The sequence below is a fragment of the Balaenoptera acutorostrata genome, chromosome 1 (assembly GCF_949987535.1).
Source record: "Balaenoptera acutorostrata chromosome 1, mBalAcu1.1, whole genome shotgun sequence".
NCBI lineage: Eukaryota > Metazoa > Chordata > Mammalia > Artiodactyla > Balaenopteridae > Balaenoptera > Balaenoptera acutorostrata.
Window position 1 is genome coordinate 103,940,497 of NC_080064.1, and position 17,112 is coordinate 103,957,608.

Consider the following 17,112-nt stretch of genomic DNA (forward strand, 5'->3'; position numbering starts at 1 on the left):
TTGTTTAACAGATTTCCTCCTTTCAAATGTTTAAATCATATGCAATTTTGACTTATAAAAAATGCTACAAGATATAAACTTTAGCCAAGTCTTGTAAGTCTTTCATTATTTTCTTAAGACAAAATCATTCTTGTGGACTTGCTAGGTCAAAATATGAATATTTTTGATGCTTCTGATTCACACTGACAAACTGTCCACCAGAAACTCTACACCTGTTTGCATTTCTACTGTCCATATTCAAGAATGTCTGTTTTTACCATCATTAACACTGTATAGTTTAATTTTTTTAAAAAAGATGAAAAATGCATCTATGTTAAAATTTACATTGCTTTATTAATAAATTGACTACATGTTCATAGGCTTATTCAGTTGTATTTCTTTTTTTGTGAATTGTCCCTTTGACAACCTTAACCAAATTTAATCTCAAGGTGTTTTTTCTACATTTTCTTTCTACATTTACATAAAAAATTTAATTTTAAGGATATTAACCTTTGTTATATATCTTGCAAATAATTTGCCCCTTTTGGTACTTTGTCTTTTAATGTTTTTTAGGGCTTTTTATGTACAAAAATTTTTAAATTTTACATAGATTTATCGATCCCTTTCTTTTTCAGTTTCTGCCCTTGAAGTCCTGCCCATTCGTCATTCAGAATTAAGATGTGAGAGGAGCAGGAATAACGTTTTAAAAAGAACAGAAAGCTGCTCTCCACTTGCTCCATGAGAGCCTAGGAAAACTATCAGGAAAGCTGAAGCAGGTAACACCATGGCCGTCACCACACCGTCTGGACCAGACCTTGAGAGGCTGGAGTTGGCAGTTGGCCAGTGAGTTAGCCACTTACAAGCAAGGAAGCTAGATGATAATTGCTTCTCAGGATCTGCATATACTTTTGAGAAAACATGTGTCTTAAGCACCCTCTATCAAAAAAACTTTTTATTACAAAATTAATGTATTCATTATCAAAATTTCTAACTTCACAGAAGTTGATAAAGTAAAAAGTAAAAGTTTCCTTTCTTCCGCTTCCAAATTTTAGTCCTGAAAGGGGAAACACTGTTAAAAGTTTGGCATGAGTCCTTACAGACTTTTTCCTATGCATACACTATTACATGTGATATAATATAATATAATAATGATATAATATAATATATTCTTACTTTTAGGGCTACTTCATTCTATTTTAACTGTTATTCAATATTTCATAGTATGAATATACCATAATTTTAGTTGTTTGAAAATTTTTATTACAAAAAAACACTATAACAAACATCCTTGAACAGGATTTTTGCACATTTATGCAAGTATTTGTGAAGGATAGATTTCTCACATTAAAATTACTAGGTAAAAAATATATATATTTTAAAGTTTAGTGAAAATTTCCAAATTCCACCCCATGGGAGGTATGGCTTTATATACTCCCTCTAATACTATATGAAGGTGCCTGTTTCTCCCTACATTCGTGCCAATAATGTAAATCACTATCTTTTCTAACTTTGTCAATCTGATTGTGAAAATGGTGTTTTATGGCTATAATATATATATATATATGTAACATTAGATGGCTTCTCATACATTTATTGACATTTTTTTCTATAAAGTATTTCTTCTATAAACTGCTCATTTATATCCTTTGTTCATTTTAAAAATTGAATTTCATTTGTCTTTTTGATTGGTAGGAATAATTTATATACTTTGGATATTAATAATTTTTCATATATATTGCAAATTTTTCTGTCATGTCTTTTCATTTTGTTCATCATCTCTTTGCCTATACTTCAGTGTTACATTTTTACACAGTTGTGTCCATCTTTTCTTTATTAATACTTTTGGAACCTATAGCATATGTAGGTAGGCCTTCCATACTCAAAGGCATGAAAATATCCTCTATACTGGTTTTTTGTAGCACTGTGTAATACTTTTAACATTTAAAAATGTAATCCAACTGCGTTCTATTTTTGTGGATGATGTGAATTAGGGATTTGCCACACAATCATGAGGTAAATATTCTATTCAGGCTTCCTTTTGCCCAGTGGTTGAGATCAATTGTTTTGATTTACTTTCATTTCCTGGGCAACTTTCTGAGACAGGACATCCATAGTTGCACCTAAAGTTGAAACAGAAAACAAGCACAATTTTTAAGATTTTTGCTCACTCTATCCTAAAGAATCATAAGGCTAGAATTTTACATTGGAAATCTGTAACTGGGTGTTCCTCTCTCTATAGCTGGGTCTCTCTGTGCCTCTTTTTCTGGTTGTGTTCATCAGTGCATCTCTGTTTCTCTCCCTGTCTCACACATTTCTCTCCTCTTTCTTTCTCCTGGTCCTCTAGCACTTCTCTTTTTGCTCCTTATCTCTTCCTTTCCTTAACCATCTACAGTGTTAACCATCTTAAATGTTTCTTGGATGCTTTGTTCTGGTTGTTTAATAGCATTTCATAGTCTCAATGCATTTTTGTTTGTTTTGGAACAACTTTTTATTTACCTATCTGTGAATTTCAATATAGTTATAAAATGTATGCTAGGCTTCCCTGGTGGTGCAGTGGTTGAGAATCTGCCTGCCAATGCAGGGGACATAGGTTCGAGCTCTGGTCTGGGAAGATCCCACATGCCGTGGAGCAACTAGGCCCGTGAGCCACAACTACTGAGCCTGCACGTCTGGAGCCTGTGCTCGGCAACAAGAGAGGCCGCGACAGTGAGAGGCCCGCGCACCGCGATGAAGAGTGGCCGCCGCTCGCCACAACTAGAGAAAGCCCTCGCACAGAAACGAAGACCCAACACAGCCAAAAATAAATAAATAAAAAATTAATTAATAAATACAAAATTTTTTTAAAAATGTATGCTAAACATAAGATTTGGGGATTTCAAGCATTTACAGCTGAGACTCAATTTATATTTGTTTCTTTTTATCACATAAACAGTCTTAGAACATTTAAAATGCCTTTTGAGAAAGAGAAAAAATTCCACTTTCATAATTATTTAGTATGTATACATTTTCCAGTATTTGAAATCATGGAATAAATGATTGTATTCTGCTAACTATTCGCTTATAAACATTTACCTATATTTCTATGTGGTCCTGTTAGGGACATTACAGCAGAACGGATAGAAGATGGGCCGTATGGTTGGATTTGGCTCCTTGTTAACTAAAGGGTGATCCTGAGTGATTTATTTAGCCTCTTAGTTCCTTTTCTCTTCGATGGGAATACTAAAACCCACCCAAGGTTGTTGTGAGGATTAAAATGTTATAAGAAGATACACACTCATAAATATACCTGCTTTGGCAAAGGAGCACATCAGTCAGGTTTTGTATGTGTGTGCGTGCACGTGTGTGTGTGTGTGTCTGTTTTCTATGTCACTGTAAAGAAGCAAAAAGGAGAGGCACGTGGTTAAGCTCTCAGGGGGTGGATTCCACTGGTGTTATTTCAGTTCCTTTTAAAAGAAGAGCTCAGAGTCACAAGAAGGAAACTAACCCCAAAGATGAGCCTTACGTGTAAAATCTTAGCCAGCTTCCTTCTGATTTTCGCTGTTTCCACCAAAGGTAAGTTGGTGCGTGGGTCTCCACTGTCACCATTAGAAGCTTCTTTGGCAACCCTGAAGTGAGTGCAAGAGTCAGAGAGGTCACAGCCCAGCTTTGCTTGGCAGTGAGCTACCTCAGTAACGTTCTTGCTTTTTGTAGGTGAGGTCTCTGAAAATACTAAAGTCATCTGGGGTCGTCTGGATCATGACATCAACCTGGACATTCCTGGTTTCCAAATGAATGATGGGATAGCAGATACACGATGGGACAAAAACAAAATCAAGATCGCACAATTAAAACAAGACAAGCCACCTTACCAGATAACGGACACGTATGTGATGTTAAAAAATGGAACTCTGAAAATTAAAGCTCTGAAGAGAAATGATAGTGATGTCTACACAGTATCTGTATATGATTCGAATGGAAAAAACATATTGGAGAAAGCATTTGATTTGAAGATTCAAGGTAAGTCTTTGTCCCCTAAATTCCTCCATCTCAGTATGGGTGCTATTTAGCAAGGTGACGAATAGCATTTATGAAATGTCCCCAGCCCTGACCTTGGCCTTGGGGGAGCCCTAAAGGAAATCGAATGCATCCTTCCTGCCTCGGTGCAGGCTCCAGTCCTGTGAGAGAGATTGAATCCACAGCTAATAGACCCTCAACTCTACATATGTCAAACTCTCTCTTCAGAGGCTTTGGGGATGCAGGGTTGAGTGAAGGATCTGGATTAAGATTCTGCATTAATCAAGAGGAGGGGAACAGGTGGGGAGAAGAAAAAGGTGGCCGTTCCAGGTGGATGGTGAAGGGCAAGCTAGGTATGAGACTGGGAAGGGGAGGCGGACTGGAGGACAGTGGGTCTTCCATCCAGAGAGACAATTTCAAGCCAGGATGTCCTGAAGGAGTAATTGTAAGGCAGAAAAGGGCTGGAAATGATGAATTTAAGGATGAACAGCCCTTGTTTCTAATCAGCTCAACATCGGCATGATCAACGGTGGAAGATGATATTTGCTGATATCTGTAGAAAATACACAAGGTGTGGCTTTGTATGTCTATGCGTGTACTGGGAGGGCAGTAGTAGCTATTGAAGATGGAAGCATGAAGCCTAGCTAGGAAGCTGCTGCTTTAATCCAAGTGAAGTAGGGAGGGGCTGGTCTGTGAGACTCAATTCAGGTTTCGCATTGGAATCAGCTGAGGTGCTATTAAAGTTACCAGTGCTGAGTCCCATCCCAGACCAATTTAATCAGAGTTTCTTGGTGCAGGGCCTGGGCATCGTAGGTGCTAAACTCCCCAGGTGATTTTAATGAGCAGCCAAAGCTGATAACTAGTGGCCTAGACTAAAGGGTGCTTATAAAATGCCTAAAGAACGATTACACTGGGGGTCATGTGTGGAGAAAGGATGAACAAAGTGGCTTGAGTTCGGGAGAGACGGAAGAGAAAGTGCAATAGAATGGAAGTGACAGTGAAGTCACAAGTCCAAGGGTCACTTGGCTGGGTGTGGATAAAAGTGAGAAGAGGAAGCTGTACTTAGCTTGGAGAGGAAGACAGGAACCCCAGCATGAGCACAAGCCAGAGATTCAGTGAGCAAATAAGCATTTCTGTGCTTCGCACAGGAAACGCTGCCAAAGGAAGGGCCCCCTCCTTCTACCTAGAGTCACCATCCAGCCCTGTTCTTGAGCACTGGGACCTGGTAGCAGCCCCCCTCTAACAGTCACAGACATTGTCAGCCCCTCTGCAAATGACAACTTTCCATACCTAGACCTGCACCAGAACGGAGAGTACATTCCAGAAATGGGGCGAGACAGAATGGAGCCAGCAGGACCTCTGCTTGTGGGCTCTGGGAACCACAGATGTCATGACTCCTGCCAACATGGGCTTGAGTGTCCTGTTTTGAACTTGAGCTTCACATTCGTGTTTCCTTTAGTACTGCAGTGGTAATAATGGCTACCAGTGAGATGTCACGTGCTTTGCTACGTGATCTTATTTAAGGTTCCCAACAATCCTGAGAGGTAGCTGTTATTATCCCCTTACTATCTATAAGGTAACAGAAGTGGCTTGACAGGAACAAAGTCAGGATCCAAACCCAAGGCTAGTTTTAGCAAGGATGGAGACATTCCCCCACCCACCACCCCAAACAGCTTTATTGTGGTATAATTCACATACCATAAAATTCACCCATTTAAAATGTATGATTCCATGGCTTGTAGTATATTTACAGAGTTGTACAACCATTACCACAGTCAATTTTAGAATGCTTTCATGACCTCAAAAATAAACCTTCACTCCTTGGCCAAAAGACACAGATCTTTGCATGACAAAACAGCCATCTCATTGTGTTCGTGTGTGTGTGTGTGTGTGTGTGTGTGAATGTCACACAGCATGTCAATTTGTGGGTCCAGTCACCATTTCCTGCCACATGACCTTGGGCAAATTCTCTATCTGCTCTGAGTCTGATTTTCATAATAATAACTCTATCGGCTATTCAGTGGGAAAAGGCTTCAGGGAGACAACTAAGCATAGGTGCCTTGGGCACCTGGGACACGATACCTGCTTCCTCAGTGCTCGTGCTCTCCCCATCTCTTTGTTCCTCCATGCTTCTCGGTCTCCAACCTTGGTACCCACATCTCCTTAAGGAGGGGCTGCTGCTGCCAGCTGAGGAAACAGTGGAAGGCCCCTTAAAAGCAGATGCTAGTGGAGAAGGAGTTTGTCCTAGCAACCTGGAATCAAAGAGCCTCATCTGTGAGACGTGCCCCACAGGATCCAACCATGCCTCTTGTATGAAACTATCTTACAGAGAGGATGTATGCAAAGATATAACTTCGACTGGATGGCCATTTCTGGGTGGTTCATATCAGTGAAATACTGGAAAGGATCTTAAAGTCCCCAGCAGTTAGGAACTTATTAATTAAATCAAGAATAGATCATTTAGGGCTTCCCTGGTGGCGCAGTGGTTGAGAATCTGCCTGCCAATGCAGGGGACACGGGTTCGAGCCCTGGTCTGGGAAGATCCCACATGCTGCGGAGCAACTGGGCCCGTGAGCCACAATTACTGAGCCTGCGCGTCTGGAGCCTGTGCTCTACAACAAGAGAGGCTGCGATAGTGAGAGGCCCGCGCACTGCGATGAAAAGTGGCCCCCGCTTGCCGCAACTAGAGAAAGCCCTCGTACAGAAAAGAAGACCCAACACAGCCATAAATAAATAAATAAGTCAGGAGCTCTTAAAAAAAAAAATAGGTCATTTAAAAAGATGATGAAAGTGTCTATTTATTGGTGTTCCTAAAATAATTTCATAATAGATCATTAAAGGAAAACAGGCAGACTAAAAAAAATCTATGATCCAGTTTTAGTTTTTAGAACACTATTCATATGTGGTATGCATGGCATAGAAAACATTTGTTAAAGGGATGCATCGAAACATTAATAATTATTGACTCTGGGTAGTAGAATTGCAAGTGGTTTTTAATCTTCTTGAAACTTTTTTGGTATTTTATCAATTTTTACAGTGATGCGATTTACTCTTATAAATAAAAAAAGAGTATTTCCATTTTGAAAACACAAGCAAACTCCTTGACTCAACCCCTAGCGTATGCACTGACCCTGTCTTGTTGTATGGTCATGTTTTTCCATCCTCTTCATTCTGGGTCACACCGAATCCCTGGATGGGAAAAAAAACCCCTTAATTTCTGCCTGCCTATATTTTGGGACAGAAATGAAATTTGGTGAGAAAGTTCGTGGGGAAGACATTATTGTCTGGGAGGGAGGAAATCATAAAAAAAAAAAAAAAAGCTATCCATCTGCATAATGAATGGAAAGATGCTGAGAGAGGAAAGTAGCAAGTCTGAGGAAAGAGAGGGAAGGACGAGAAAAAGGGCAGAAGTTGGTCACACGGCTCACAAGTGGTGGAGTAGGATTTGGACCCGGCCCAACTGACGCCAAGGCCAGGGCTTTTTCTTTCATGATGCAGCCTTCGAATATTATCATGTCAGAAAAGGAGAGGCAGGGCGTGTATGATTATGATTATAACAACTATCACCAATACTGTCAGTACCTTTCAGTGTGCCAGGGCTTTGTCACATGTCATCCCTGCTGTGACAGGTGGGGAATGTCTTTCTTATGCTTCTCTTGTGGTTGAGGTGCAGTGAGGTACAGCTGCTCTGGGAAAGCTGAAGGCGCTCCCTCCCTCCAGAGCTTGAACTGTACACCTGGCCCCCTGCTCCCAGGACCTGCTGCTTCATTTGTGACCAAGGCCCCAGGCTACACATGTACCAGTCCTCCAGGGTCAAGTTCGCAGCTGCTCTTAAAACATTGCCCCCACCCCGCTATCCCTCACAGGCTCCTGAGCGTATGGGGATCAGGATATGGTGAACCTCTTACCCGTACTACTGAACTTGGATTTGGAAGGGTGAGCTCCTCTCCTGATTTGCCATTTATTAGTGGGTGCCCTTGGACTGTCCATTTAACCTCTCAGAGCCTTGGGCACTTCATCTGTAAACAAGAAGAAAAACATCTGCCTCTCTGTTTGTTAGGGTGAAATGATATCATATATGTGAAAACATTTTAAGATATAAAACAGCACATAAGCATGTGATATGATGTATTTTTTACTGATATAATGTATCTATAAATATCAGAAATAAATTTGTTCTGAATGTGCTGTATAAATAAAATGAAATAGAAATGATTTTTGAAAATTGCTAGGGGTCTTTGAAATTTTTTCTGGTCCCAAACTAATTCAATTTCCCCTCTCTAAATAGGTATGTCTTTTACAATCAGTAAATGGCCTAATATGAATTGGATCTTTCTTTTCTTTTCAGAGGTGGTCTCGAAACCTGTAATTTCCTGGAGTTGTACCAACAGAACCCTGATCTGCGAGGTAGCAAAAGGAAGTGACCCTAAATTAAAACTGTTCTTAAATGAGACCCGTATCAAAGAAAGTCATCAGAAGGTCATCACACACAAGTGGAACAGCAAATGGACTGCATCATTCAACTGCATGGCGAGTAACAATGTCAGTGCCCAAAAGAGCACGGTGACCATCAGCTGTTCAGGTGCGTGGTGGGCACTGGTCAGACACCCCAAGTTCACTTCACAAACACAGCCTTTGAGGCCCACAGCAGAGGACCGCTCCAGGGCCTGGGGGCTTGGGCTGCGAGGCATCCCTGGCTCAGGATGAGGACTGAAAACATACCTCTTTTCCCCGGAAGTCTTCAAGGGAAGTCTTAGAGGAGAGAGGAGGTAGTGCTCTATGGTTGCCCATCTTGGGAGTCTTCTCAGGGAGCGTGGTATAACCTCAGGCAATGAAAAAGATTCTCTTCTAGGCGAAAGAATTGCCGAGTAGAAGAGATAAAAGGAGCTGTAACGGTGATCTCACACAGACCGCCACATCCCAGAGAGGCAAGCTGACTTGCCCACGATCCCTCGGCTAGTCAGTGAGCATGATTGTGGCTCTTAGGGCAATAATAGGGAGCAAAAAAGATTCCTTTCTGGAGGGGAGATGGCTGGCACCTCCTATCAGGGGCAGAGGCAGAAGGGCTGTAGAAACCCTGGGAGTTAGAGGCTTGTGGGGAGGAAGAGCTCGAGGCCAGGGAAGACCATGAACACAGGTGGGCAATGCTCTTACTGCCTCAGAGCAGACAGCCCAGCACCAGAAAGTTCTGAAACTTCAAGAGTCTAAGTTCTTTCCTGGACTGCCAGTTTGATGTGACCCCTAGAAGTAATTTTTTTTTTTAATAAATGTATTTATTTTAGGCTGTGTTGGGTCTTCGTTGCTGCGTGCGGGCCTTCTCTAGTTGTGGCGAGCAGGGGCTACTCTTTGTTGCAGTGCGCAGGCTTCTCATTGCAGTGGCTTCTCTCATTGTGGAGCACAGGCTCTAGGTGCACGGGCTTCAGTAGTTGTGGCACGAGGGCTCAGTAGTTGTGGCTCATGGGCTCTAGAGCGCAGGCTCAGTAGTTGTGGCGCACGGGCTTAGCTGCTCCACGGCACGTGGGATCTTCCCGGACCAGGGATCAAACCCGTGTCCCCTGCATTGGCAGGCGGGTTCTTAACCACTGTGCCACCAGGGAAGCCCCTAGAAGTAATTTTTGAAAGGTGGCCTGCTCTGGGAGCCAGGGGTCTTGACTTCTAGTTTGGGCCTGTCCAAATATATAGGGATGACCTGGACAGAGTTCTTCCCCTTTCTGGGCTTCAGCCTCCTGGTGCACAAAGAAGATGAGCCCTGTGATCCCCAAGAGTCTACTCATCTGATACTCTGGGATTCTCTTTCCACTGTTGTCTAGTCAACCCCCTGACAGGAAACTGAGCACAAAAGATAGTTATTTGGCCAGAGACCCTGAGTTTCTATAGTGAGTATGGCTGGTCAGTGACCCTAGGAAGCAGCCCTGAGCTGGTGTGAAGTCAGAAGTGAGACTTTTTAATATACATTTTGAATTAGTTATCAGTTGCTGCGTAACAAACAACCCCATATTTAGTGGCTTAAAACACAAGCAGTTATTATCTCACAGTTTCTGTGGGACATGGATCTGGGAGGGACTTAACTGGATGTTTCTGGCTCAGAGTCCTTCATGAAGCTATAATCAAGACACAGGCAGGGGCTGCAGTCATGTCAGTCAGGTGCAAGCACTACTGGGGGAGCGTCCATGTCCAAGTTCACTCACAAGGGCGGCATTGGGCTGCCTCACAATATGGCAGCTACTTCCCTCAGAGCAGCCTAAGAAAGAGCAACAACAAGCGCCCAAGACAAAAGCTGTGGTCTTTTTGTACTTGATCTCAGGAGTGATAGATGTCCCATCACTGCTGCGGTATTCTATTCATTAGGAGCCTCTCAGTAAGTCCAGCCCACGTTGAATCAGAAGGGGTCTCACATCAGTGGGAATACCAGGAGGCAGGGCTCAACGGGGACCATCCTAGAGTCTGCCAGTCACAGGCTCAGACCAGCGTCGCTTCACCTCCTATGAAGTCTATGTCTGCCCACCAGCCGTCCCTCCATGCCCCCCATCACTAAGGCACAGTGAGTGAAGTCGCCCCTCCTCGACTTCACAAGGTCTTATCCCCTTTTAGGAGGCTCTTGATTAGAGTTGCCAGATTTAGCAAATAAAAAGAGACAGTATAAATGTGTTCCAAGTGTTGCGTGGGACATACTTATACTAAAAACTATTCGTTGTTTATTTCAAATTTAACTGGGCATCCGGTGTTTTATCTGGCAGCCCTACTCCACGCTTATTTTAACTAGATCCCACCAGTATAAAAATGTGTGTGCATGAGGGATGGAGCGAGGGAAGAAGGGCTTTGGGGGAAGCTGAGGTTTGAAGACTGGAGCATTTCTGTCCCTTACTCTGTGGTACAGAGTGGGAGCCAGTCTGGGAAAGGGCCACTAGAGAGACGGGAGGAGTACCTAGGGGGAGACTGGGGAGGAAAGGGCTGCTCTTGAAGACCCTAAAATGGATCTGGATGTTTCGTCCTAAAAGGTCAAGGCAGAGAGGAGCAATGATAAGATTAACCACTTGGCTCAGAAAAGAATGAGCATGTACTTAAAACCAAAACAGTAGGAGGAAGGAGCAGGTTTGGACACACAAGAAGGACTCCACCACATAAACTCGCAGGCACATTATCTCCAAGAGGGAGTGCAGGAAGGAGCGTGGCTGGATTTAGTGACTGCGAGGACGTAGCTTTGAATGACAGAGCCACAGCTGCCTCTGAGACAGGCTGGAACATTCCCCGCAGAAAGCACCCAGAGGCTGTGCTGGACAAATCTGTGAACAGACTGTGTAAGGCGCTCCTACATTCCCAAGCGTGCCCAGATAGGGGCGTGCTTGCCCTGCCTGAGGACTCTGAGAAGACAAGCTAGTGGCTTCATGGTTTAGCCCCTGCTCCCCAACTGGTCCTAGGCCCACGTCCCCCCACCCCCCCCCCAACCCAGGTCAGACCCTGGGAAGTCCTTGGCTCAGCCCAAGGTGGACTCCAATAGCCCTGGCCCTTCCTCCAAGCAGGCAGAGCCTAAAGGACCCCCCTAACTTTCCCGGTCCAGTTTCACAGCAGGTTAGAATTATGCTTGCTTTCCTAACGGAAGCCCCTTCATCCAAAGAGCATAGAGAGGCTGTGCAACCGGCAGGCAAAGAATGGGTCAGAGAGAGACTTAGGAAAGAAAGCAAGGATTAACAAACCACCGCAGTCTGAAAACCTGTTTAGTTTCGTTTCTGAGCCTCCGGCTTGCTCCTGGGGCCCATCCTGGGCTTCATGTACAATAGTATCTTCCCAGGAATGTTTGGCTAGAGAAGGGTTTCCTTGTTTTCCAAGGTTTCCTTGGTTTCCTGAGCTCCATTTGTTCTCCAGATGTATGAGTCCCCTGACCCCTGGCCCCAGCTGCTGCCTCTGTGACTGCTGTTGACTCACAAAAGGGCAGATGGCCCAGCATCCCTCCCGGGGAATAGCTCCCAGAAGCACCGGTGCACAGAACTGTAGTCAGAGCAGACCCTCATCTTTGTGTGTAGTTTTACAGTTTACAAAGCACTTTCACATCCATTATCTGATTGACTTCCAGCAGCCACCTGTGATGTAAGTTCCTTATCTCCATTTTTTAAAGACAGGAACAGGCTCAGAGAGGTGGAGTAACTTGCCAAAGGTCACACAGCTCTTGCCTAGAAGAGCCTGCACTCAAACCCATTTCTCTTAACACAGTCGTTGCATGACAGCAGCTGAAGGTCTGTGAGCTGAAGATCAAGTCCACTGCTGCTGCTAACTCGCTGTGTGTTTGAGTTTCTCTCACAGGCCAGGGAAAGTCTGGGACGGGGTGCTGCCTCTGAGGTCAGAGAACTGGGTCGGACACGTGAAACATGTATCCTGTCTTTAGAAACTTTCTGGCCAAGAGGGTGAGAAAAAATCATGACGTGGGAGGGCAGCCAGAGATGAAGCTGGAAAAACAGTGCCGAAACATGGAGATGAGGGGCTGCTTAAAGGAACCACTCAGGAATGGATACGGTGTGGCCTCAGGCAACTCATCCTCCCTCTCTGGGCCTTCTCTGTGAAACTAGAGATTACCCTAGATCTTCTCTAAACTCTTTCTCAGATCTAAACTTCTGTGACATTCTCCTTGATAGGGGACAGTGCTTGGTACATGAAGAATCAGGCATTTGTGGTTCAGGAGAGCAGTTCTCCAAGGAGCGTTCTGAGAGGGCTTATCCTGGACCCTGCACCCACTCAGGTATTGACCCAGTTCACCAGCCTCCATGAGCTTGTCTTCCCTGAGGCTGAAAAGTCCCACCAAGCTCTTTTATCTGAAAGATAGGAGGCAGGAGTCCTCAAGTCCTTGGCCAGAGCAACGAAATGGCCCCTCTTCCCAGGACCCTCCCATCCATCCCACGTCTGTTCCTCTTGCAGAGAAAGGTCTGGATATCTATCTCATCATCGGCATTTGCGGAGGAGGCACCGTCTTCCTGGTCTTCGTGGCGCTACTCGTTTTCTACATTAGCAAGAGGAAAAAACAGAGGAGAAAGAGAAATGGTAAGCTCCCTCTCTTCTGTCCCACCGCAGGTCTGGGTGAAATCCCCGTGGAAACAACTCATGGGTCTGGCACTTAGAGTCTGGAAAGAAGATAATGGAGATGGGTAGTTTCAGAATGTCAGGGCTGTAACCGGCAGTTACAGTTTGTTCCGTTTTGTGGTTAGCTTGATTTTTGAAAAACAAATTCTCAGGGGTAACAATGTGGGAGCTTTGAGAAGCTCCATCCAGGCCGGCCTCATTGGAATCCACCACCTGAGGCTGACTGGGTATAAAGCTGTGTGGACATATGTTGAATGAGCCACATATATCTATGTGGGTAGAAAGATAAGCTTCGAAACACCGTTTCTATGAACAAACATCTTGTCTTCTCCTGAGGGTGTTACCAAGGTGGGTTCAAGACCAAGCTCCTAGGAATACAGGTAACATTTCAGGACATCACAGGGACTCCCAGGAACACACTTGTTCTAAAACTGGATGTTTATATCCCCTTTCCCATTCACTCTTCCAAGGGGTGGGGTTAGGGCTGTGAGCTTTTCTTCCTTGAATCAGGCCTGTCTGACAACTCACCTAGAATGAGAAAGTTATGCTCATAAGTGAAGAGATGGCTCAAGGAGCGTCCAGGCCACTCCAAGCAGTGTGGGTGAATTACAGCAGAACTGGGTGAAAGGCAGATCTAACGGAGAGACGCATCCAGAGGCAGGTAGAGACTAATGTCCTCTCTGACTACTCAGAGCTTATTACAAGGGCTCTAACCCTGCCGTGCTCTAGGGCATGATCCCTGGGATGACTCAGAGGCAGGGCTGGGGTCTGAGTGCCCTCTCTGCTCCCTGGAGACCCAGGCACAAAACCATCTAAAGCCCTTGGCTCTAAAGCCCTAGGCTCTCCCTCTATCTTTCTGGTGGGCATTTCTGTCTCCCCTACCCCCCCAAGGCCTGGAATCTCTAGAGGGTAGAGGTGGCTTCTGCTTCCTCATTGTATCCCCCAGAGCAGCTAGCATGACATCTTGTACACAGGAGGGACACTCAATAAATTGTTACATTGATCTTGATTGTATCTTGCCAAGAAAATTCTTCAGAGGTTTTATTGTTGCAGATGAGGAGCTGGAGATAAGAGGGAAGAGAGTGACCCCTGAGGAAAGGGGCTTGAAGCCCCACCAAATTCCAGGCTCAACTCCTCAAAATCCAGCCATGTCCCAAACTCCTCCAATACCTGGTCATCGTTCCCAAGCACCCGCTCATCGTCCCAGGCCTCCTGGCCCCCGTGTCCAGCACCAGCAGAAGAAGAGGCCTCCTCCAACCCTGGGCAAACAAGTTCACCAGCAAAAAGGCCCTCCCCTCCCCAAGCCTCGAGTTCAAACGAAACCTCCCTGTGAGGCTGAAGAAAACTCATAACTGTCTCCTGACGCAGCTGTCCTCTTCCTCTAACTAAAAGAGATTAAAAACCGTCCTCTCCCATAAAAGGCACTGTGGAATTTCTCCACTCCAGGTGTGCACGCCCACATTTCCATCGAGTGTGCTCTACAAGCAGACCATGATCACCTCCCCAGCCCAGGAGCCATAGCCATGTCTGTACCTTCCGACTCAGCCATGTGGTCTGACGTCTGGAGTCTCTGGCCTCCTCACAGAGCTCCACCTCACCAGGAAGGGAAAAACAATAAAGGTGCACACATTAGGATGATGGGTGATCGGGCGCAGAATCCTAGAGCTCTCCTACCCTCCCTCTCAGAGCACGTGCAGGTGTCAGATGTCAAGCAGTCGCTGTGGCCATGTCTCGCTGCAAGCAGCTTCCTGCTTGAGAGACCCTTGGTTTTCTTAGATGGACACTTGCTCACTGTATCGGGAGTACAAGTGAAACAAAAGCCTTGACTTGACCCCAGCATCTACTCGTTGTAGAAAGGAGCCCAGCATCCAGCTGCTGAATGAGAAAGAGGCTAGTGGGTGGGGTGTGACAGCAGGACCAAATTTGGCCATCCCAATTCAACTGGGCCACCTTAATCCCCACCAGCACAACCAGAATCCACTCCCCAGGTCTCAGCTGCAAAGCTGGACCCACAGCCTATTGGTAGATTTATACAATGAATTGAAATCTCTGTGCACAAACTTCAACAAGAGACACCAGAAAACATAATCTCATTTTGGGTTTCACTTCCTTGACTCTTCAGACATGGTCACCATGATCTGTAGAACCATCCTCGAAAAGAGGGAAATCCATGAATACTGAAGGTGTCATGAGCCTACCAGACGACATGTAAAAGGGCAGGCTAAGAGACAACTTGGCTGAAGCAAATCCCAAGTCTTAAGGGACCATCATTAAAAGTTCAGGCCCCACCCCCAGCTAGCAGTCATGCTAGCTGTACTTGGAGGGAAGTGGGAGAGAAAAGAACAGTTTACAGTTAAGGTTCTAAAACAATAGGTGGTGAGAAGCCACCTGCTTTGAAATGTTGGTACCATGTTGTTTGTGGTCCCATCCGCCCACCTTCTCCCAGCTTCTTAGACTTGCTAAACCTTGTCAGGCTCTGGCAGGAAGCTCTGAGGTTTAAACCACAAAGTCTATGTACATTCAGGACTTCCTGTGAGAGCTCACGGAGGGTTGAACTGCTCTTTTCTCTGAACCTGAGCGTCCATTGTTTTAGCACCCAGAGTTAATTATTAAGAATAATGATGAATGGAAGCCCATAGCTTCCTGAAATTCAAACATGAAATCCAGTCAAGTAACAGTCATCACAAGATCAACCTAGGAAGAGAAATGAAGGTCTTAGCACTGCCCCCTTTCTCCTTCCTCATTGCAGTCCTGAGCTATTCCATCGGCCATCCTGCCAGAATGGCTCCTATCCCATTCCCTTCCTGAAGCCCTCCCTGGCCTTGCCTGCCCGCGCTGTGCCTTTCTCCTGAAATCTTGTGGCATTATATACCATACAGAACATGTATTGCCTCTAACTATTCAATCCTTCACCATTTATTCATTCAACAAACATTTATTGAACTTCTACTACATACCAGGCTCTGTGCTAGGTACTAGGAACACAGAGGTGTACATGGCATCTTTGCTTTCAAGGCGCTCAGTGTCTAGTTGGGGGAGGGGTAGACTAATTACAGGATAAATGTAACCGTGTGATAAGTATAGGTCAGAGGCCAATACAGGAGGCCAGAGGAAGGACTTGGAATCTGGATTGAGTGGTGGGACTGAGGTGACACAGAAGGCTTCCTGGAGGAGGTGGCATTTGAACTGAGTTGTAATAGATTAATAGAACCGGTGAAGCAGAGGTGCAGAATTACCCATGTAAAGGGAGCAGCAAGGGCAAGCTCATGCCAACTACCTGTTTATATAAATGTGTTATTCCTTTTTCAACTACTATGTTTCATCAATTTGAAGATACCATTGATTGTTTTTTTAATTAATTAATTTATTTATTTATTTTTGGCTGTGTTGGGTCTTCGTTTCTGCGCGAGGGCTTTCTCTAGCTGGGGCAAGCGGGGGCCACTCTTCATGGCGGTGCGCGGGCCTCTCACTATCGCGGCCTCTCTGGTTGCGGAGCACAGGCTCCAGACGTACAGGCTCAGTAGTTGTGGCCCACGGGCCTAGTTGCTCCGTGGCATGTGGGATCCTCCCAGACCAGGGCTCGAACCCGTGTCCCCTGCATTGGCAGGCAGACTCTCAACCACTGCGCCACCAGGGAATCCCCCGATACCATTGATTTTTAACTGGCACCATTATTTACATACCATAAGAAAGAAAAAACACTCTCAATCACACTGTAACAAATGCTAAGATACAATCAATTTGAGGCCCAACCCCATTCCTGAGGTGTCAAAATGTGAAAAAAAAAAGTGCATTTTAGAAGCAATGAAATGCATGGTTAATAAGCCTCTTGAGGATGTTGACCATTTCTCAGCATTGCCCGTACCACTTTACTGAAAATTTCACTGGCCAGTTGACTCAATGGGTGAGTACAGTCTTGATGAAAGGAAGGGAAGTAAACATCCGTGGCATCTACACACGGAAGATACACTCCCCGGCTTGCTGGAATCTCCACCGTGAGGTGGAAAACACAGGCCTCACTCAAGACTTGTGCTGCAGTCACCCCTGCTGAGGTTGTGTGATCTCCCACTG

The 17,112-nt window shown here is 45.0% G+C and overlaps 1 protein-coding gene across 2 annotated transcripts; it reads left to right on the plus strand.

Annotated features, from left to right (window-relative positions):
- Nucleotides 1-3,443: 3,443 nt before the first annotated feature.
- On the plus strand, nucleotides 3,444-14,468 carry CD2 (CD2 molecule). Of its 2 annotated transcripts, XM_007169323.2 has the most exons (6): nucleotides 3,444-3,531; nucleotides 3,670-3,975; nucleotides 8,321-8,554; nucleotides 12,600-12,703; nucleotides 12,880-13,002; nucleotides 14,095-14,200. In XM_007169323.2, the coding sequence occupies exons 1-6, from the start codon at nucleotides 3,471-3,473 to the stop codon at nucleotides 14,110-14,112; spliced, it is 846 nt and encodes a 281-aa protein (XP_007169385.1). In that variant the 5' UTR covers nucleotides 3,444-3,470; the 3' UTR covers nucleotides 14,113-14,200. The 2 variants fall into 2 exon arrangements, with proteins under 2 accessions (XP_007169385.1, XP_007169384.1); XM_007169322.1 differs by lacking the exon at nucleotides 12,600-12,703 and having other exon boundaries at nucleotides 14,095-14,468.
- The last annotated feature ends 2,644 nt before the right edge of the window (nucleotides 14,469-17,112 follow it).

Coding starts and splice junctions, on each gene's coding strand:
- CD2 (XM_007169322.1), top strand. CDS start 3,471: ATGAGCCTTACGTGTAAAATCTTAGCCAGCTTCCTTCTGATTTTCGCT. Junction 3,532..3,669: donor TTTCGCTGTTTCCACCAAAG/GTAAGTTGGTGC, acceptor TGCTTTTTGTAG/GTGAGGTCTCTGAAAATACT. Junction 3,976..8,320: donor ATTTGATTTGAAGATTCAAG/GTAAGTCTTTGT, acceptor TTTTCTTTTCAG/AGGTGGTCTCGAAACCTGTA.